The sequence below is a fragment of the Sarcophilus harrisii genome, chromosome 6, assembly GCF_902635505.1.
Source record: "Sarcophilus harrisii chromosome 6, mSarHar1.11, whole genome shotgun sequence".
NCBI lineage: Eukaryota > Metazoa > Chordata > Mammalia > Dasyuromorphia > Dasyuridae > Sarcophilus > Sarcophilus harrisii.
The window spans coordinates 34902655-34926285 of record NC_045431.1 but is presented as its reverse complement, the minus strand read 5'-3'; the positions used below and the strand labels follow the sequence as shown (position 1 = coordinate 34926285).

Here is a 23631-nt window from a genome sequence, read left to right as displayed (position 1 = left end):
GGTGTGAGGAGAATCTTGGAGAATTTTGGGGGTGCAGAGAATATTTAGAAAGTGAAAATGATGTTTATAATAGAAAGGTACATTAATAATATATCTGAAAATAAAAAATTATAGAAGTGAAATAAAAAAGGATTGAAATCTTGACCATCACTTTGAGAGAGAACTTGAAATTAAATTATAAATTAAATCTGCATCCCTTGTTCCTTATTGCTTGGAGAATGTGGGAAAATAATGACGAGCTATATAAAGTGTTTAAGAATTTAAGAGATGAAATTTAAAGTGCAAAGTTTAGAAGTCCATGTTCCATTAAGCATTGAAGAAGAGTTAGTATGTCTATGTATTATATTTCATCTAGGACAGAAAACATTTTCACAGCAAAAGCGTTATTTAAAATAGCTAGCTTTTAAAACTTGTTGTTATCCTGAAACTCCCAAGGGTTCGTCTCTTCATTCATTCAAAAATTTGTATATTTAAGAACTACTATGCGTATAAATTACACTTTGCAAGACACTATATCATACTTTCCCTAAAAAAAGAAGAAAAAAAACCTATTGAATTTTCAACATGCTTAAATATTTGTGATGAGATCTCCCTCTAGTGGTAGGCCCAAATGAAAGGAGTGAATGAGTTTATTCTTGACAGGAAAAAAGCTTGTCATACAAGTCACAAAATACAGGTGTGTGGACACTTCATCTTATTAAAAATATACAAATAAAAAAGGACTTTGTGAAGGTCTCGGATTAAAATATGTTACTTGTCATGTTCAGACGTGTGGAACCAATTGATCAAAAAGTACTTTTTTTTAAAGCAATTACTCTGTCAGGCGTGTGATAAGTGTTAGGGATACAAAAACAAAAGTACAGCCTCTTCCATCAAAGATCTTATATTCTAATGATATAAAACATGGGGTAGAAGAAGACAAATATTAAGTAGGTAGAAATTGACTTAATGAGGGATGGTATGGTGGGGAATGGGGGAAGGAAGGAAGGTCTTCTGGGGGAGATGATACTTGAGCATAATCTTGGAGGAAACCAAGGATTCTAAGATATGGAGAATCCAAAGTTAGACTATGTAATCTCCATAATATGTTCTAGTGCTGAAATTCTCAAGTTCTGTGACAAGATTCCATCAACATTTATGCACTAAATAAAAATTTATCAACTACTAGATGGTAACACCATCATTTCCTAACTAAATAATATTTCACTGTTGGAGTTCTATTTTAATCAATGTTTTGTCCCCCAGTTCTCTACACAGTGATCTCCACAGTTTGGGTCTTCATCTCCTGAACTATTCCAATGGCTTTCTCATTGGTCTTACCCCAATCCCTCTTCCCTAAAACTGTCAAAATAGTTTTCCTAAGTACAGATGGATCATGTTGCTCCCCTACTCAGTAAACTTAAGTAACTCTCGTTGTCTCGACATGAACTCCTCCATTTGGATTTTAAAGCCCTTTACAACCTACCTTTAATCTATCTTTCCAGCTTCTTTATAAATTACTTCCTTTCTCAAGTCAAGTCAAATTGGTCTCTCTCTTTCTGAGAATTCCTTCTTCTTTCTTCATACCTTTTGCTCTGTTTCTTCCCCATGTCCTCTTCTCACTCTTCCCTTGTAGAATACTTCAACTTTCTTCAAGGCATAACTCATATACCACATAATAATGAAATTTTCCCCACCTATTTCTGGCCCTCCATTTGTTACCCCTTTTATTTGATTACCTGGCATTTATTTTGACTTCGTTTTATTTATACATCTATGTAGCACTGACTCTGGGCTACTACCCTGACTTCCACTCACACTCTTTGGCTGGGTGTCTGGATGGTGGCTATAACCTTGAATTTGTGTGTGTTCCTCTAAAACTTTTATTTGTGGGTCCATACTGGTGTGTTTTATATCAAGACAGCTGGTGGATATCTTTAATTTTAATTTTAAAAAAAACCTTACAGAGATGGCATAGTAAGAACAGTGGTAAGAAAATCATTTCCTTTATAAATTTGAAATGTGCTCTCTCCTCAATATGAATAGCATCTATAGGATGAGTGAGTTCCAGTAAGTAGAGAACACATCATCATTCCTCTGTACCCACAAAACTTGAAATCCTTTCTTTCTTAATGGAAACATCATAGAACTTCCTCTCTGAGGGCAGTGTGTCTTGGTGAATGGGTCTTAATCTGCTCTCTTAGAGTCTCATAACTTTTCAAAGGCCAATATGTCATCTAGGTGACTCAGTAGATAGAGTTTTTAGTCTGGAATGAAGAAGACCTGAATTCTTATCTTGTCAGAGACACTAGATGTGTGATCCAGAGCAAATTATTTAACCTCAACTATCTCACAAGGATAACAGTAGCTACCCTGCAGGAATGGTATAAGCATTAAATAAAATAAAGCACTTAGCAAGTGCCCGACACATAGGAGAAGTTCTATAAATACTTATGCCCTTCTCTTTCTTTCTACTTTTTGTCCGTCCATGGCCAGCTCTCTCCTCTCCTTCCTACTTCTGTCCGTCCATGGCCAGCTCTCTCCTCTCCTTCCTACTTCTGTCCGTCCATGGCCAGCTCTCTCCTCTCCTTTCAGAGGTAATGCTCCTGGCAGCTGTTTATAGCCTTGGATACCTGCATCTCTGTATCAGTGTCTGACTATAATACACGTCTCTCCTCATTCCACCGTGCCTTGAACTGTCTGTAATTGAATCTTCAAATGCTTTGTCTCTCTCTGGACTATTAGCTCTGCTTCTAAGAACCATGGCTGTTGGGGTGGGGAGAGAGAAATCTCCTTTTGTCAAGACTTATTGCCTTTCAGGGACCAGATTCTTTCTCAATCAGTGGTTCTTGCCCCTACTCTCTAGAGTTTAGTTATTTAAAGCCCTGTAATGTCATGGCTTCTTATTGCCCATTTAATGATTTTACTCCTTTCTGGCTCAATCAGAGACCAGATGTTCATTTTTTCATAAAGGGATAACAAGATGTTCACACGTTGTTAACTTATTGCATCTTGTGACTACATCAACTGAGCTGGGGGGGGACACACAAATTTTTCATCTCTCTTATGCTTATGTATGTACTTGTCTTTCCAGATAGAAAGTAAGCTACTCAAAAAAATGACTCATTTCATTTTTTTTTGTTTTTTGTATTTGTATCCCTAGTACCCAGCACTAGCCTGGAGTGTTTAATAAATGCTTGTTGATTGATTGACTGATAAGGGACAGAAAGTTTTCCATTTAACAAAAAAGAGAGAAAATTGTTGTGTATTGTTTTTATAGCTTCATCTGTCTGCCCAAAACCCCTAAAAAAAAGACTATCAAAGCCAAATGAAGACTTTTCCTGAACACACATGTATTTCAGCCTCAAATATGTTTCCAAATATTCATTTGGACATTTTGTCTGTGACACCTTTGGTTTGCAGATCTTCAGCTAAAAGGCAGTGAAATATAATGATTAGAGATTCTATCTCAGAGTCAGGGGGGAGTAGATTCAAGTTCAACCCTTTGATCCATATTGGTCCTGGCTAAACCACTAAATCTTTCAGTGCTCCAAGCAACAATAAGTTTCTTTTCTATAAAAAATAATTAATATTTTATTTTCCCCAGTCATATATAAAAACAAATTTTGACATCCGTTCTTTAAAATCCTAAGTTCCACATCTTCTTTCTCCCTTTCCTCCTCCCTCATTGTGAAGGGAGAAATTTGGTGCAGGTCATATATGTATAATCTAAGATTGTAAACTTCAAAGAAGGGGCTGACATACTGATGGAGAAGATTCCTGCTCAGGTAAACAAGCAAACAAACAAAAAAATATTCAAAAAAAATCCCTCTTAAATGACAATCCTGCAGTCTGATTTTTAAATTTACTAGTGAGACTCAGATACTAAGAGCTCAGTTTATAATAGCCCCACATACTAAAATTCCTGTTTTTATTGATCATGCTGTTTTCCCCGCTTCTTGTGGCAAATGTGGACAATTATGAGTAGGCCTGTGAGGAATGGAATACTTAGAAAAGTGAAAAACTCTCTGAATAATTTGAAATAATGACATTATATGAAGTGAAAGAATATAAAACCAAGTATTTATTACAAAACTTAGTGTTAATTGAAACCATCTTTAATCATTAAAGAAAAGTGATTGCTCATATTTTAGAGCTATCCTAAAAAACAACTAAAACCTTTTTTTCAGATTACATTCATTTCTGAATGCATGCTTCTTTTTCTTAGTAAATCTTCCTCTATAGCAAAAATTTAGAAAAAAAAAGAAAAAAAAGGAAAGCATTTTAGTAAAACCAAGTAATACATATACTTCATATGACAATATTCACAAAACTCCATTACTATCATTCCCTACCTCTCCAATAAAAGGAGGAAATTGCATTTTCTCATCTCTTTTTTAGGGGCCAACCTTGACCATTATAATTATATATATATATAAATATATAATTATAATTATATATATAAATATATATACAATTTGGTTGGTTTCTTTTTATTATTTCCATTTGCATTATTATAGTCATTGCATATATTGTTTTTCTGTTTATATCACAGTGGATCACAGTTAATATAAAGCTCTGTGTGTTCAAAAAAAGAGATTTTTTAAAAGTAAGAATGTCTGAATTGGACCCTCAGTCTTGTGATGATTTTCCCAAACTGCCTTTGACTTACATTTAAAATAAGCTGATCTATATTCTCTCTTGCAGGTCAATGTGAGCCAATCACCCTGGAACTTTGCCTCAACCTTCCCTATAATTATACCCATTTCCCAAACTATCTCGGCCACAGGACTCAGAAAGATGCTTCTGTCAGCTGGGAGTCCTCCCTCTTCCCGGCCCTCGTTCAGACCAACTGTTACAAATATCTCATGTTCTTCGCTTGTACTATCTTAGTACCAAAATGTGATCCACATACAAACCAACACATCCCACCCTGCAGGTAATGTCCTTGAACCACTCAACCAATTCAATCTGTATTTTAACATGGAAAGAAGTCATACGTTTTCAATTGTGCCTAATGAAGGGAATGTCATTAGGGAAATTAATTTAGTAAAATTTAGACGGGATAAATAAGAAGCAGCTTCATGGTTAAAGTCCAAATTCAGGATTCAAGTGCCAGATGAAGAATTGTGAAATGCTGTCAAGAAAATGAAATGTTTTATTGTTTTGAATACGGACAAAGGTGAGCATTGGGAATATTTTTTAATATGTATGGTTGTCGAAGATAAATATGATTTGTAAACTCCTTTAGGTAATGTTTCATACTAATAAAAGGTAATTAGCACTTCATAGTGATACAGACAAAAATGCCAATAATATCTAAGCACAAAAAGTGTCGTGGGAAATATCACTAAAGCGTTGGGTGATTGTAGAAGGAAATTTGGAAAAGTGGTAAAAGTGAGAGAGATATCTTAGACACTTAGCTGGTTGTGCAAATCTTGAGCAAATCATTTAACCTCATTTGATTCCAATTTCCTTGTAGAAAATGGGCATGACAATATCTCCAACCTCCCAAGGTGGACGTGAAGATCAAATAAAATAATCTATATTATATAATATTTTACAAACCTTAAAATGCCATATAATTACTATTATTGTTATTATTTATTATTATTAAGATAAAAATATAAATAAAGGAATTGTAGCTCAGAACCATTTAAAAGTTTCCGGTTGAGAATTAGGAGTGTTATGTTATAAAATAAGTGTGGGAAGGTACAAAATTATAGAATAGCTGAGAGTTTCATAGAGAGGAATACCGGTACAATGAAATTTAGTGTCTTATAAAATTAAAAATTTTTTTTATTAAATATCCATTAACAAAAGCATTAGTAGCGATACACCTGAGGGGAAAATTCATTCATTTATTCAATTATTGCCTTTTTAAACTAGGTTTAAGTACTAGTGCAATTTTATACCCATTCTTTAACTTATCAGGGAATCTTTTAAAAGTTAATTTTTCTTTATCTTTGGGCAAGAATCATTAATTTGAATGAATGAAATGAATAATTAATTCATAATTATATAGCATTAAGAACAATTGTGTTTAAAAATGCAGACAAAATTGTCATATTTGATCCTATACTTGTCCAAAAGAGATCTCATTATCATTTGCCCTCAAATTTCCTCCTTTCCTAACTAAATCATTCTTATCATGAGGGCAATCTTTAGTTGTCCCAATCTGTATCTTGCCACTGGGCCCAGATGGCTCCAGAGGAGAAACTGAGGCTGGTGACTTTGCACAGCCCTCTCACCCTCCCTCCTATCAATTTACTTGCATGTAATGGCATCATGTCCCTGATGTCATGGCCGTCATCAAGATCAAAGAACAACAACCTTCTAGTCACACAGATTTGCAACTCTGGTCATCCTGAGCTCCCCAATCTCCTTTGCCCCTCATTTCCTTTTGTAACTTGGTTGACTTTGTCCCATTCTCTCAGAGTTAAGCCTGGTAATCCACCTCTGCCCTGGCTTCTGCAAGGGTAATATTCAAGGATATTGTAAAGTCTCTTTCCTTTGCCATCTACTCCCCACCGGCACTATGTCTTACCATTAGGGATCCAGTTCCACGCGATCATTTGACATTGGATTAGCTTTTACAAAGAGACATTTGCTTAAAGATAGACCAGGCATAAACATACATAAATTTCACCCAGCGGTTCAGCTGGTGACCACCTCTCATCCTCTCCACATATGTATATACTTGTAAATAAATTCAAACAAATAATTATATTTGACACTAGAAGTGTAAGCATTATTCTCATCAACTGATTTGCTAATAGCTATTCCCTGTTTCTAACTCCCTAAATTGAATTTTTAGTTATTATAAATAGCCATCATCAAAATCTCCCTGTCATTCTTTCTACCCTTTCCCCCTTAAGGAAGGAGACTGGGATTAAATTTGCAATTCAGCTCAATTTCTAGAAAGCATTAATCCCAATGAGTTCACATCCATAGTTTAGAACATTCCCAGAGCTTTGCTCTTGTTGCTATTGAGTTTTGTCTAACTTTTCATGACACTGTTTGGGGTCTTCTTGGTGAAGAAACTTGAGTGGTTTGCCATTTCCTTCTCTAAATTATTTTACAAACAAGGAAACAGGGTTAAATGAGTTACCAAAGATAACACAGTTATTCAGTGTCTAAGACTAGATCTGAACTCATGAAGGATGAATCTTCTTGACTCCAGTCTTGGCCCTCTATGTACTATGGTGTCCTTTGGCAACTTTGTTGAGGAGAAAGCAAAAGGGCTGTCTGTAATAACCATCTTGGATGGTTGGACTTCTAGATCCCAAGACCTTTCTTGGTCTTTTCAGGGAATTTTTTTAGGGAAACTTTCCAAACTTAGTGCCTCAGAGTATAGAGCTTGCAAATAAGGGGTATCCTTGGTTTACTCTGGTCATACTAGAACATTAAATTGTGTGTGTGTGTATTGATGGAAATTGTCCATTACTTTTGGACTTCTGACTGATTTCTTATGGAGTTCCCGGCTGGAAGAAGACATTTATTGCAGTTTCTCATTGGACTTAACCATTATTTGGTCTGGTGAGAAGTTCAGGGTTGGCTGAGTATTTCGGCGGTTTGTATCACATTCAGGCAGTCATTTTGGTAGGGAGTTCCTGCATAGGGCATTTTAAATAATTTTTTCCCTTATTTATGTTCATCCTATTAAGTAGATTTTAGTTTTATAAGTTTGTAGATTTTATCTTAGTTTAATGGGAGACATATGTCGAGGTGAAAATTTAAAAATTTAATACGGTTAATATTTATTATATTTAGAGATCATCTAATCTAATTGAGGCCCAGGGAAGTTAAATTATTTGCTTGAGATCTCACAGATAATAAATAGTAGAACCAGGATTTAAAGCCAGGTTTCTTGACCCCAGTCTGGTCTTCTTTCTAAACACCAAATTACCTAATAGGTGGTATTGAATTAGTGTTCATTTTTAAGCTGTTCTTGGCAGATATAACTATTGTATTTTAGAATAGACTGCAAGGATTATATCTGAGGGTTCCAGTAATTTCCCAAAAAATACTACTGAATTTCATGAAGGCTACTATAAGCCAGTGGTAGTCATGTTTTAGAAAATAAAATAAATAGATGATCTTACTCATTTCCTTGATTTCAGAATATCCCTAAACATTTGCTTTTAAAGGAATTATCTTTTGGAGTAATTACTTTGTGAAGTCATGAAGTTTGATTTACTCTGTATCATGGAACCTTTAAAAAGGCTTTATTATTTGAAAAAGTGCTTTTTTTTTTTTTTTTTTTGCTCATTTTGATCCCATAAATCCTATAAATGAATGTTAGTATTTGCTCTATGGGACTTTAAAAAATCCACAACATTTGCTTTTGTCTTTAGGAGAGCTAATAAAACTTCATTCCTTTAAAGGAGATATTATTATTATTTTTTATTTTTGCTGAGGCATTTGGGGGTAAATGACTTGCCCAGGGTCACACAGCTAGGAAGTGTTAAGTATCTGAGGCCAAATTTGAACTCAGGTCCTCCTAACTAAAGGGCTGGTGCCCTATCCACTACACCAACTAGCTACCCTAAAGGAGATATTTTTAATGAGAAAAATTCTTTTAGAGGATAATCAGCCATGTTTTGGGTTTGTCCTACATCTATTTTTCTACTTAAATGTTTTGAATTTGTTAAAATTTCAAATACTTTTGCAAGAAGGTATTTTTCTCAAAGATATTATATTATGCTTATGCTAAGGAAATTTTCATATTCATGCATTTGTTTATGCACAGGTAGGGAAGGAGGCCTGTGGGAATAATGAAGGATTTAAAGCTCTGCTAGCTCTGTTGCTTACTACCTGTGTTATTGATCAAATCATTTACCTTCTGTGGGGTCCAGTTTTTTAGGACATCTGAAAAAATAAGGGAATTGGAATAGTTGACCTCCAGATTAAATTTCATCAGATTTCAATCACATTGGATTATGAGCTCCTTGAAAGGATTGTTTTTCACCTTTCTTTATATTCAAGGACTTAGCACAGTACCTGGCACATATTAGCTATTTATAAGTGCTTATTAACTGACTTACAATGATAGAATTATCTTATTAAATATTATATGAATGAATGCATCTTAGAAACCTTATATGTAAGTGCCAAATTTTTAAAGAAATATTTTCCAGAGGTGATCATCTGCAATATGATTCAATTAGGATTATCATGGATCTGATCCTAATTATCAACATAACAAAGTATGATTCAGATTGACAGAATTTAGTTTTAAACTCAGAACACTTAGAGAACATGTGTTTAAAATTGGAATTTTTGTTGCATTTTTGTAATTTGTCGAGTCTTAGTACTAAAGAAAGTCATCTTGTTAAACCATTTTTTAAATAAGAAAAATCATCTGTAGCCCCAAGAAATTAAATTGTCACATAATAACAGAACCAGGGCTAGAAACTATGCCTGCTAATTCTTGGCCTGTGAAATAATTTGTTATTTCTTAATATCTTAAAGGAAATATTACATAGACAGAAAAATAGTTTTGTTTTCTTCTATTGGAATAGGCAGTGGAAACTTTTAATTTTCAGTGATTCTCCCATTTAATGATTTAGGAACAAAATTTCTTTGAATGAAATTGACTTTTAATATATGAGAAGAGGAAGAAATTACATTGTCTTGGGAACAGGCATTTTTTTGGCGAGTTAATGTTCAAGTCTTGCCGAAGAAAGGATTCTAAGTAAGGGATTTATTCAATGTGATGACCTGGGATTGTGGAAGTTGTTTGGATTTTAGCCATATAGTCAAATATTGGAATTTTGTTAAAGTTCCTATGATTCTTAAAAATTACATAATCATGAAATTTTTAATCTAGGGTTCATGAATTTGTTTTTTTTATTTATATTGCTAAAAATACATTTTATCATGATGGATTTCCTTTCTAATCCTGTGACTTGTTTTATCCATTAAAAAAAATTATTCTTAGAAGGGGTCCATGGTGTCACCAGCTGCCAAAGGATCTTTGATACAAACAGAAGTTAAGAATCCCTGATCTAATTCAGACTCTTTATTTATGCAAAGGAAAAAAGTCATGTCTGTTGGGATGAAGTGACTTGCCTAATGTCACAAACTGAATTAGTGGAAGTGGTGAAATCAAAGCTCTAATCTTTTGATTCCTAATTCAAAGCTCTTTCCATGGGAATACCCTTTCATCTTTCCCCATTCCCTGGAGAATGAGCTATCCAAAGATGGGTCATAAATTCCACTGATTGGGAGACATGAATCTGCATTTATCCGTACTTGGGGGAGAAGGGCAGAAGGGAATGCCTCAAGAAGACACCATAGAGGCAGAACTTTCATCCCAAAATGCATCCCTGTATCCCTGGGACAATTTCGAAGTCTGGTATCAGATGGTGAAGTGAATTGCTGGAACACATTCTGTTAGGAAACATCACCCTGTTTTTTGGCCACCAAATGCCACAGATGATGCTTGTTAATTTGTTGACTATGAAATCCTGGGGGGGTTTCTAGCCTCTGACTTTTCTTCACTTCCGTAGGGTGCTGTGTGAACATTCCAAAGAACGTTGTGAATCTGTGCTCGGGATTGTAGGGCTTCAGTGGCCAGAAGACACAGATTGCACTCAATTTCCAGAGGAAAATTCGGATAACCAAACCTGCCTAATGCCTGATGAAGATGTAGAAGGTTGTTGTTGTTATGGTGATGATGATATTGAAAAGGATTAGTGCATGCCAGATTCTTAAGGTCTTGTTTTGCTCTTTATTTCTCTCACCTTCATTACCTCTTAACATTTGGGGCCCATCTGTTACACATTGCCATTTCTTTGCCTTTTTAATGGTAATCGTAAAAATGAAGTAACATCCATGATGCAAACACCTGATTAGGAACATTTCTTAATATGAACTCAACCTCTAACCAGATGTCCAATGATGGATTTCCTCCCAGCTTCTTGTGTGGGTTTATTTTGAAGATCTCGGGAGGGAAAGAACCCCTCCTTAATCTTGCTTCCCCAAATGGTGGCGGGCAGGAAGAATTACTCTCTCTTGTCCGAAATGGCCATTGAGAGAGGAAATAAACCTCCCAAATATAAATCTGGAAGGGCCCTTATAGATCATTTTAGTCAAAGCCACATATTTTACAGGTGAAGAAACTGAGGCAAGGAAAAATTAAATGATTAACCCAAAGTCTCGCAGAGATTACAAATTCAAATCTGTCTTCTAACATAGAATCAGTATTCTTTTTGCTCTGCAAAATTGCCTCCTTAGAGTTCTGTCTTGCCTTTCTTGTGAGGGACAATCAAGATAAGACAAAGTCAGAGAAAATAGCCCTAATAAAACATTTCCAAGCCCTTGATGGATCCTTTTAAAACAAGTATGTTACCTAGGAAAAATAGTTCTAAAAAGGATAGTTTATCAATCTTTGATATGAATGATTTTGTCCTGTTAGCTAGTAGAGAAGATAGATCTCAGAGAATAGGCAAGAAGAGAGGAAAGTTTTGAGGTGAAGGAGGGTGGGAGAATGAAGTTTGGGATACTTGTAGGAAAAAAAGGCTGGTGTGAATGATTAAGGTGGGTGGCTCAGATCAATTTAGGGGTATCATCATGAGAAGGGAAAAACTAAGCAGGGGAAGAGAGGAGTGTGATTAATAGCAAAATAGTAAAAGGTTCCCTTGCACACCGTGGGTCAAGGAACCATAGATTTAGATTGGGAAGGGGTCTTAGAGATCATAGAGTCCAACCCCCTCATTTTAGAGATGAAGAAATCAAAGCCCAGAAAAGTGAAGGTAGTCATTTAAGATATCACAAGTGAAAAAGCCAGGATTTGGACCCATGATGTCTGAGTCCAAATGGCACTCTTTCAACTATACCATTTTGATTCTTAACAAATATTTTGCCAAATTAATTTGGATGTGTCCCCAAAGTATAGGAGTCCCCAAAGTTCACCTATTTTATTTTTGCATAGAGCCAGTCTTGCTTTTATCAAATGTCTCTCTGACCCCTATCTCCAACAAAAAATATATTATTTATCTTGTTCCGTGGGTTTTACAATTCAATGACACTGTTACTATTGATTGTTAACAATAGAGTGCTCCCCTAGTCATTTCAAGTGCCGCTCTGGAAGGTGCATTCTGGCGTCCAGAAGATGTGATGGGCAGGCTGACTGTGAGGATGATAGTGATGAAGATCACTGCGGTACGTAGCAGCTGCTTCTTTTCTAGATATGAAGAGCAATAGCTGTGTAGTGGGTACAGAAGAATAACGATTCTGGCTCTCTCACCCAACATAGCTCAGAGAAAAGGTTGGAACAAACCAAAGCTATTTCAGCTATTTTTTATCCTGCCCAATATACTGAACATTTGAGAGAGAAATCTCTAGCAAGCTTGAAGAATATGCTTGAAAATTATAATTTTTGAACTTGATGCTCATGGTAGGGATTGTTCTTGGGAAAAAACAAAACAACACTTCATTCATGTCCCAAATTTAGCTAGAGGAGGGAATCCTAGCCAGCTGTTGTTCGGTGTTAAGGGCCAGAATTGTCTGCCCTTGTCATTTCATTGATACGAGGAGTTTTCAGGGAGGCTGTTCCTTCTACCGTAGTTTGGCACTTAATCTGTAATATATTCTGAGAAAGGTAAGTTAAGTGATTTGTTCAGGGTCACATGACCAGTAGAGTCAGAGGTGGAACTTTGCACCCATATTATTCTGACTTTCAGGCTGGTTTTCCTTAAGCCACCCTATCCCACTGACTATCTGCCAGCTTGTATTCTCTTCCAAAGAAAGACGAACCTTAATATAACTTGGTCATGTCATTTATATAATTAACATTAAATGTGATCATCATTAAACATAACGCTTCTGTTTATCAATTGGAGTTTGTGTAGGTTTAAATAGACTTTAGTTCTGAAAACCTTTTTGGTTTTTAATGCTCTCCATGACTTAATCTCTCTGAGCAAAGGATGAAACTTTTTCTGGCATCTCTACTGGTGAGCTTCAACCTCACCAGCATTATAGCCCGAAATCTCAACGATAATTTCAAGAGGGTACTCCAAGCCTCTTTCCATTTCTGACAGCTAACCTTTGGCCTTATGTACTCTTAGAGTGGAGCGGGGCAGAAACCAGAACATAAGTGTTTTCAAAACAGTATTCACAATAAGTGAGTGACTGGTTGAATTAACTTGGATTTTGATTATTTTGCTCATCTTCCTTTCTGAGTTTTTATTGACCCTTTTTACTTTTGAGAAGCAATCCATCTTTTAGAACCATTTTTATTCTCCTGACCTTTAAGGTATGAAATATTGTCTTGTTTCCCAAAATGTATTTCTATGAAAGATCTTGCCCTTCTTGGGGCTAGACAAAATGTCACAAGCAATCAACAGAATTCTTATCTGCTGCTATAAATATGAAAGATTGCATCTGTTGGAAAATTACAGCTGTCAGAGTGACCTGACATTGACCATGGAAAATGTTGCAGTGGAAGGGACGTTCAGTGCTTTGAAGTTCTCATAAGTTCCTCTTTCCTTATTTATGTCTTCATGGGAAGAAAGGAATCAAAAGTCATTGGATTTTTCTTATTTAAAAGGCTTTTGGAGAGGGATATGTTGGATTTGTTCACAGAACAGAATCTCAGATGGTGATATTATGCTGGAGTTAAAAGATGAAATGACATTTCATCATCACATTTTAGGTCTAAAGAAGTTTGAAATAATCACTGGGAGTCTCCAACATTAGGAAAATGCCGTAGATGAGGAAGATGGTTAGAAGAGAATACTAGAAATTGGAGGTCAGCTGTAGGATTTAGGAGGAGATGATTGTTGAGAAAATGAGATTCTACTTTAATAGAAAATTGAAAGCTTGATGGTGCTTAAGCAACTTTAAAAAATTCATTTTCTATTTTTAAGGATTTAAAATCCTTGTAAATTAAGTTCAATTCAGTATTAAGGGTTGATGGCTTAATATTTATTGAGCATAGAAGGAGGCTAAGGAGAATTTTAAAAGCAGCTAAAACAAAATGCTTGATTAAAAAGATTCACAATCACAGTGATTACGGAAAAAGGATCCAGCCACTTCACCAAAATCAGTTTCTCTATATTCATTTGAATATAGAAATATGTTGTGTTTTGAGAATATATAACACATCAAACAAAATAATTCAATTGTAGTTAATGAACATTTATTAAGTACCTGCTACATGCCAGGTATTATGTGTAGGATTATTAGTCACACAGTGATGAGACATGTTGTCTACTCAAAGAGAATTTATATTCTAGTAATAATTTGACAAACTACATTTATTTAAAGTTTGAGGATCCCCTATTTTCATCTTAAAAATGCTATTTTTTTTCCTTACAAGATGGTCATGTTGGTAGAGTTTTTCTGCAAATCCATCTTTGGGATTTTGGAACACAACTTTCCATAGAAATGGTATTATGAAAGGTTGGTTAGATTTTTCGTCTGTCCTAGCAATGTCTTTGCTTTCTTTTTTCTTTTATTTCCTTTTACTGGATTTACTTCACTGATATATCAGGGAAATTCTGTAGATATAAGCATAGTTGGCATTCATGATCATGTTTAATAAGATTTTTCACAAAATCTTGTGGGCAAGTCAGAGAAACTTAGCTTGGATGATCAAAGGAACTTGTAACTGGTTTAATGACCATGTCCAAAGAGTATTGACAAATTGACAAAATTGATAACTATTTGACTGATGTCAAATTGGATGGGGGTCTGCAGTAGAATGTTGAACGTTCAGCGTTTTTTACAAGACTTTGGTGAAAATATTGAAAGTAAATTACAATTAACCTGAGAATCAAAAAAACTATTTAATTCACTGGGTAGCTAATAGACTGAGATCTGATCATATTTTGCCAGGCAAGAATAGAGGACTGTTCTTGTTAGATGAATTTTAATAAACATAACTGTAAGGTTCAGCAGTTAGGTTAAACAAAAATCAATGTCTAGCAGTGTACAAGAAATGGCCAGACAGCTTGTGAACAAAGATTCAAGAGTATTAGTTTGTTTTTTTTTCTCTCATAAATTTTGCCAGCTAAATTTTTTCACTCCTGTTCTCAGATCTGAATGGATATGTGTCCCTCAGGACATGGGCATCATCTGCTGATTGAAAAAGTGGAGTCTTTTAAAGATAGCTAATAACAAGAACAGAATACCATCTCAAAGTGACCTAGACCCCAGTTTCTTAAATTGAGGTTCATGACCTCATATAGGGTTTCATAACTGAACATGATTCCCATGAATCATGAAATTATGATTTATCATCAGAAAATATTTGATTTGTCTCCCTGTTTCATTTACCTATATATCTCAGGGTCCTGTAAAATTTCTCAGGTGAAAAGGGGTTATAAATGGAAAAAGTTTAAAAAGCCCTGAATAAATCAATAGCCGATTCAGAATCGAATGACATTTAAGTTGAATAATTGTGCATGATATTTCCTTTGATTCTTTCCAATCCTCGGGGGCGGTTTGCTTGTAATTCTCAATTTAATTGATCACATTTCTAATCATGTGAGTCTGTTGATTATAAATTCATGAGTCTGAGTACATGGTGTAGTTCGTACCCTGATTCTGGAGTCATTCTTGAGAACAAGAATGCCTTTTACTCTTTGAGCAACAACAGAAGTTTTTGAATGTATCTTGCAAAGAGAATTACTTTGAAGTTATAATAACCACGTATTTAACAGCCTCGTCCCTCATATTTCCTCTCTCCCCACCTGCCCCAACACTATCTTTACTCTGTAGCTTGTGTACATTTGTAATATGGTTCAGCAAGCAAAGGGTCAAATTTGTTGTGCTGCTAATGACTTTTCCCCTGTGTTCATTATTTTGACATTTTCAGATCTCACTGTTAATGTTCAGCCTTGTTTAATCTATATTTCTTAATACAGAACAGTTACGGAGTTAGTTGAAACTGTTTTAACAAACTATTTCTGAATTATGTGATCTGAAATGCAAACAGTAAAAAACTCTAGTGTCCATATTATAAAATTTCTCTGTTATGATATCAAAAAGGAAAGGCTGTATTTCCTTTTCAGGTTTTCCTTCACAGGTTTTCACTTGGGATGAATGTGATCTTCTGTTTCTAGGGTGCCAGGAGAGAGGGCTTTGGGAATGTCCTGGCAGCAAACTGTGTATCAAGCATGAAATGGTTTGTGATGGGTTTCCAGACTGTCCTGATAAGATGGATGAAAAAAACTGCTGTGAGTGTATTCATGTTTGTCTAAACTGCCTTTTCATCTTAAGCACTTTATTTTTCAGCTCAAATACATCTTTGAAGTAGCCCTTTGCCCAGGGGACTTTGCAGTAGCTGTGATTTATCCAGATGGGCACAGGGACTTTGCTTTCATGTCTCTGCCCTGGTCTTTGTCCCAAGCCACTGCACTGCTTACGTCACTGCCACCTCTGCTGCCCATGGAGACTACTTCTGAAGGGCATCTAGGCAGGAGAAAATGCTGTTTTACAAAACAAAAAATACTTAATGATGAAATTTTACAGCTTTAATGAGCTTACATTTGCTTCATCCTATTCAGTGTTGTTTTTGTTTTTTTAGCAAAAGGTATTGAAACCACTTAATTTCACAATCATAAAATAATACTGTAACCTTTGAAACCAGGGACTGTCTTTTGACTTTTTTTTTTCATTATCAGCTTTTACACATTTTACTTGTAATTCTTTGCACATAGTAGATTCTTAATGATAGTTGACTGGTAGGAAAATGTTAGGCAAGACTTAGTCTAATTTTATTTTTAAAATTTAATTTAGTATTTTATTTCCCCCACAATTATATGTAAAAACAATTTTCAATAACTTTAAAAATGGAATTCCATGTGCCCACAGGGCTTTAAAACTCTGCATACCCCTTTGATCCAGCAGTGCCAGTTCTGGGTCTGTGTGCCAAAGAGATCATAAATGAGGGAAAGAACCCACATGGGCAAAAATGTTTGTGGCAGCCCTTTTTTGTAGTAGCAAGAAACTGGAAATTGAGTGAATGTCTATAAGTTGGGGAATGGCTGAATGAATTATGGTAAGGAATATTATTTCAGAAAGGCATGAAAATATTTACATGAACCATTGCTGAGTGAAGTGAGCAGAACGAGAACATTGTGTACAATTACAGCAATTTTATGTGATTGATCAACTGTGATAGACTTAATTCTTCTCAGCGATTCAATGAGGGAAGTGAGTCTCACAGGGTCAGAATTCAGTCTGATTCTATGTCTTCCAACCACAAATCTCTCCTTTTTAGGGAGGCCCTCATCCTTCTCTTTCTCAGAAATCCAGTGCCCTCTAGTTTCTTGGGTTCTCCCTACAAGTAAAAAAAGTAAAGCAAATTCATTTATACTAAGGTATCCATTTCAAAGTAGAATTATTAGAAGATGACAAAAATTCAGGCAAAGAAATGAGTCATTAAGGGTAGATTTTTGAGATCCTGAGGAACCTGGGAAAAGGAAAATAGTTCCAGGTGAAGAAGCTAACCTCAGATCTCACCATTTCTGTAAAAGACTATTCTTCCTATTCTTCTTTTGCTTAGCAGCAGTCAGTACGGTTATATATTCTTTCATATTATTGGGATGAATAAAAATGGTGATTTTAGTTTTTATGCTGTTTACAAACAGAAATGTCCATAAGTAATAGTTTGAGGGTGTTTTACTATACAAAATCCTGGTAGCCATCACAATAACGTTTTCAAAACAATATGCACATTTTATGGAATAATCACTCTTATTTCTAAATAATTTTTTCCACTTGTTTTTGATACCAGCATTTTGCCAAGAAGATGAAATAGAGTGCGCCAATCATGATTGTGTGTCTCGTGATCTGTGGTGTGATGGCGGAGTACATTGTTCAGACAGCTCAGATGAATGGGACTGTGGTAAGTCTGGTCCTCTCTGCCCCCTACCATAAATGAAATGGCCTCTGACTATGAAAGCTCAAAGATTTCTATTTCACCTTGCCACTGTTAAAAACAATGACAGCAACAATAAATCCTTATTTTTAAAATTGAGGGAATTTTTGAGTGACTTACCTCTCTTATTTCCAGATGGAGGGATTTTTTGATTAAATAATTTTGTTTTGTTTTATTTTTTGCTGAGGCAATTGGGATTAAGTGACTTGCTCAGGGTCACACAGCTAGGAAGTATTCGGTGTCTGAGGTTGGATTTGAATTCAGATTAAATAAATTCTGTATTTGGAATTCCACTTTTTTTGTTGTATTTCAGTCATGTCTAATTCTTTGTGACCCTTTTTGGGGTTTTCTTGTCAAAGATACTAGAGGGATTTGCCATTTCCTTTTCCACTTCATTTTACAGATGAAGAAACAAGGGTCACACAGTTAGTAAATGTCTGAGGTCAGATCTGAATTCAAGAAGATGTCTTTTTTTTTTTTTTTAAACAATTTCTTTTGACTTTTTTTTTCTTTTGTGAGGCAATTGGGGTTAAGTGACTTGCCCGGTGTCACACAGCTAAGAAAGATGGGTCTTGACGGCTTCAAGTCTGCATTCTCCCCACTGTGCTACCCAGCTGCCCACTTTCACATTTATAATATTTTAATAAAAAGATTTTGATCTAAATGCTTTAGGTCTTTAAATTGTAAGAATAACAATGACTATCCAAACTATATTATAGTTTGGTCACAAGAGAAGAAATATATTTTGTCAAAATATTTCTTTTTCTCTTCTTAGTGACATTATCTAAGAACACGAACTCCTCCACGTTCCTGACCGTTCATCGGTCTGCCACCGACCACCAAGTCTGTGCTGATAACTGGCAAGAGACCTTGAGTCAACTGGCCTGCAAGCAGATGGGTTTAGGGTAAGGTCAGTAGTTTGTAGCACTGCCGAATCTCTCAGCCTGTAGTTGAGTGCATTAGTGGTATCTTCTTCTTATAAACAAAGGTTTTTAGAACTCTTACACAGAAAAGCTTTTCAAAGATAGAGGGAAATGTTGGGGTGAGAATAGTGCCTTTAATTACAGACTCTGTTCTGAAGAGAGCTGCAACCAGACTGTGAGAGAGACTCTAAAAGCAAGAGCAATCATTGTATTTTGAAGCACTCATGAGATAAAAGGTTCCCAACATTTAGAAGGCTTTGGAACTTGTTTTTTCTATGATCTCGATGGAGAAAACTGGTGATCTCTCGATGATGTTGCTAAAAATATCTTTTTGAAGATGTTTAATTAACTAGATGCTTATTAAACACTTTCTACATGTAAAGGAAGGAGACAGTCACTGCCTTCAAAGAATTTAAATTCTATTTTGGGATGGGAAAAACAACATGTACACAGATAAATATGATATCATCACCATGATTACAATACTGATATTTATATCGTACCTACTATGTGCCAGGAACTGTGCTAAATCCTCTACAAATATTTCATTTCATTCTCATAATAACTCTGGGAAGTAGGGACTATTATTATGCCCCTTTTATAGATGGGAAAATGGAGGTAAATAGGAATAGGTTAAGAGACTTATGTGTCCCAGGGCAATACAGCTTGTAAGTGCTGGAGCCAAATTTGAACTCAGGTTTTCCTGACTCTAGGCGGCTCTAGTGAGCCATCCAGCTATAGAATTTGTAATAGGGAGCTATGGAAGACTTCTGAGCAGGGGAGTGTCATGGTGAAATTTGCATGAAGATTATTTTGACAGCTCTATGGCAGATGGACTGCAGGAGAGGAAACTAAAAGTTTCTGTCATAGTTTAGGCAAAAATTAATAGGGGGCAGCTAAATGGCGGTCAGGGAGACCTGACTTCAAATCTGGCCTCCGAACTTGTCACTTACTGTGTGACTCCAGGCAAGTCACTTAATTCCGATTGCCTTGTCAAAAAGAAAAGAAAAAGAAGGAATTAGGTATAATTATAGTTATAATCAGAGGGAATGGAGAAATGCTGAATCTTAACAAACATTAAGCTATGAGGATTTAGGGAGAGGGAGGAATCAAGAAGGGCTGAATGTTAAATAGGATGATTAGGAGAATGGTGGGACTCTGGATATTTAGAGAAGTTTGGAAAATGGGTAAGTGGGTGGGGTTCTGTTTTAAATAGAATATTCTGTTCTACTTTAAATATAATGAGTTTGAGATGCTGATGGGACACTCAGGTGAAATTGTCCAGCAGGCAGTTAGTGTTGTAGGACTAGAATTCAGGGTCATAGAATCATCAATGTACACCCAAAAGGAACCTCAGAGACCATTAAGTTCAGTCTCCCTTTCACAGATGGGGAAATTGAGAAGTTATCTAATTCATGGAAATTAAATAACTCATCAAGGTCACACAAATAATTAAGGAACAAATATTTAGATTTGGTACTGATCTGCACAGAGATGATAATTACATGCATAGAAGATGAGGAGATTAAGGAAAAACTGATGGACACTTATGCACATTTCCTTGTTTACTCACTTAAGCCATTACAAGTTCATTGGTGGGAGGGAAAGAAAATAGATGTATGTTAAATTTTTTTGGAAGAAAGATGCATGTGTACATGCTATAGATATAAAATGTTACATAAACTTTCAGTTGAGGACATTGTATTATTAGATTTTAGGTGTTGGGTCTGAAGTCAGGAAATCTCATCTTCTTGAATTCAGATTTGGCTTCAGGCACTTACTAGCTGTGCCTGGATATGTCACTTCACCCTGTTTGCCTCAGTTTCTTTATTTGTAAAATGAGCTGAAGAAGAAAGGGTAAACAACTCCAGTGTCTTTGGCAAGAAAACCCCTCAATGGGGTCGTGAAGAGTAAGACATGCCTGAAATGACTGAACAACAAAAATTACTAGATTTACTTTTCTGTTTTATTTTATTACAAGAGACTTTTCATAAAATGAGATTTGTAGATGGATGTAAGATAAAAACAAAACCCATTACAAAACTGATTATAATTTAAAAAAAAAAGGAAAAAGAAGGCATTTATGAGTTAGTTTGTGATATACAGTGGCTTAGGGTACTTATACATCATTGATTTATCACACTGATAAACCACAAATCCATTGAGATTAATTTAATTCAATGAGCATTTATTAAGTGATTATCATGAGTAAGGTGTAGTATGTGCTGGGTGCTAGAAATACAAACACAAACTAAAAATTAATCTGAATCATTAAAGAATTTAATTCTCCTGGGGGACATAAAAGTTAAATAATCAATCAACATTCGTAATACAAGATAATCTGAGGTGGGGGAAAAAAAGCACTTTCAATTAGGGAGCCTGGGAAAGGCTTCTTCTGGAGCTAAGCTTAAAGTGTGGGTCGCCATCTCATATGGGGTCATTTAACTGAATGTGGGAATCATAAAGTTATGATTTATTACCAACAAATGTTTGATTTGTATACCTGTTTTATATATCGTTGTACCTGGGATCATATAAAAATTTCTCAAGCGAAGAAGGGTCACAAGTGGGAAAAATCTCTATGCAGGACTTGTTAAATTTTTCCAAAATACACATGAAGGGAAAGAGGGAGTGAGTATATCCCAAGCATGCAAGAAAGGCTGCTTGACTGAAATATGTGTGAAGGGGAAGGATGGGAAATAAGTATGGAAATGTTGACTGTAGCCATGTTTTGAAGGGCTTTACATGATCATTTGAAGAATTTGTATTTTATCCTAAAGGCGATAGGTAGTCACCGGGGCGTTTTGTGAAAGATTTTGGCATAGTTTTGCTTTAGGAAGACTCTTTTAGCAGCTGTTTAGAGGATGATGTGGAGAGGGAAGACAATAGGAGCTGGAAGTCCACAACGGAGACTTAGTAATAAGGGCCAGAGCTTGGGTGATGGCCACAGAATGGATAGAAAGAAGCATATGGATAGTGAGAAATTGCAGAGACGGGATTGACAAGACTTGGCAACTGATTGGATTTAGGGGTAAGGGAGATGGAAAAATAAAAAACACTGTCCTCTAAAACTTCCTGTTTCATTTTGGGCAAATCAGTTAACTTCCCCAGATTTCGTTTTTCTCATTTGTGAAATGAAGGATGTTGAACTAGCGCAAAGCATCTTAAACTATGGCTTGTGACCCTATATGGTCTCGTAACTAAATGTGGGAGCTGCAAAATTATGATTTATGGTTAGCAAATGTTTGATTTGCATGCTTATTTTATATACTATATACCTGGAGACACAAAAATTTCTCAGGAAAAAAAGATCATGAGTGAGAAAAGTTCAAGAAGTCCTAGACTTGATGACTACTGAATGTCCTCCCAGATCTTAGCTTTGACTGAAAGCAAAACATTGGATAATAGAACTTCAAATAATCTGATTTACCTTAGTTTTCTACCTCAGGCATCCTACTTGTAGGGTAAAGGCAGTATATTATAAGAAACAAACAAAAAATAAAGGGGTTTCATCAAAATTGGAAACAGCCGTTGTATAGTTTTTATATTAGTTTTAGAATTTTACATTGATCTCTATCAAATTTCATCTTATATTCATCTTTCTGTTCCAGCCTATTGAAATCTTTCTGCATGCAAATTCTGTCAATAATAGATAAAATTTCTATAACACTTTCAAATTTGTAAAATGCTTTATGACTTACCCAAGATCACACAATTGGTGGGGGAGATAGTGGAGATTTGAACTCAGGTCTGCCTTGCTCTTCTATAGAAGAGCGCTATATTCATTGCACTAGACAATTGTCAACTAATATGCAAAGCATCTCCCAAAACAAACTTACAATTTTAATATCTTGAAACTGCACTAAGAATTTTTGAGATCCTCTCTATTGACGATACCTTCCAGCTTTGTCTGACCTGTAGATTTGGCCAGCATGCTTTGGTGCTCATACACACATTATTAATAACAATTTTGAATAAGCTAAGGATAAAGTACTGTGACACCCCTGGTGCTATCCCTCTATTATGAATTATCACTAATTATCACTCTTTGGCCACTGGGTTTCTGTAAATTGTATTTTGCAGTTATAAAAGAATTTGTTTAATTCAATCCAAACATTGTTAATTAAACTCCTACCACATGCAAGGCACTTCACTGGGCACTGGCGGGTTGTAAAGATGAAAAAAGACATAGAGTCCTTGCCTGGAAGTAAACTTCATCAATCGAGGGACACTTAAATAATTGGATGAGAAGGAGACGCGGGCAATGGTCCAGGAAAATTTGACAAGCGGAGATCACATTAAGCTGGCTCGAGCAAAGGGAAGGCTTCTCCTTTAATATTTACAAGAACTTTGTAAGGAAGGCAAAGCAATCTGTGGTTCAGAGATGTTAAGTCATTTGGGCAAAGACACATTCCTAGTAAATGGCAGAGCTGGGACCAGAATTCCATTTCCAGAGCTCCTTATTGCTTCAATTCTCAGAGAATCAATTATATTCTTAAAGACAGAATATGGACTTGTACTTTAAAAAAAATTCAACAAAAGTTGAAATAAAAGCTTTCTGCCTGTTTAGTTAATTAGAAAATTCATTTAACACTTTATTTTGAAATATTCCTATTTCTTGAAGTTATTCTACTTAAGATGACAGCTGAGACTCTTCCTTAGCATTGCCTCCCCGATTCTTGTTTTAATTTCCTTCCCATTCTATAGATTCTAAATTCAAGTTAACCACTTTTTTTAAACACCAGAAAGCCACTAAGAGCCAGTCATTTGACTACTTAGTGTTCTAGGCAATTCACTGACTTTAGGTTGAAGAAAAGATGCTCAACTGAGTAGGCT

The 23631-nt window shown here is 35.5% G+C and overlaps 1 protein-coding gene across 1 annotated transcript in view; it reads left to right on the top strand.

Moving 5' to 3' along the window:
* Positions 1–23631, top strand: part of CORIN (corin, serine peptidase) — a 181228-nt gene that overhangs the window by 140350 nt on the left and 17247 nt on the right. Inside the window, exons 11-16 of the mRNA XM_031941961.1 lie at positions 4687–4918; positions 10494–10639; positions 12040–12147; positions 16053–16166; positions 17729–17839; positions 18648–18777. Coding sequence (XP_031797821.1) covers positions 4687–4918; positions 10494–10639; positions 12040–12147; positions 16053–16166; positions 17729–17839; positions 18648–18777 — 841 coding nt within the window. The remainder of the gene's footprint in view (positions 1–4686; positions 4919–10493; positions 10640–12039; positions 12148–16052; positions 16167–17728; positions 17840–18647; positions 18778–23631) is intronic.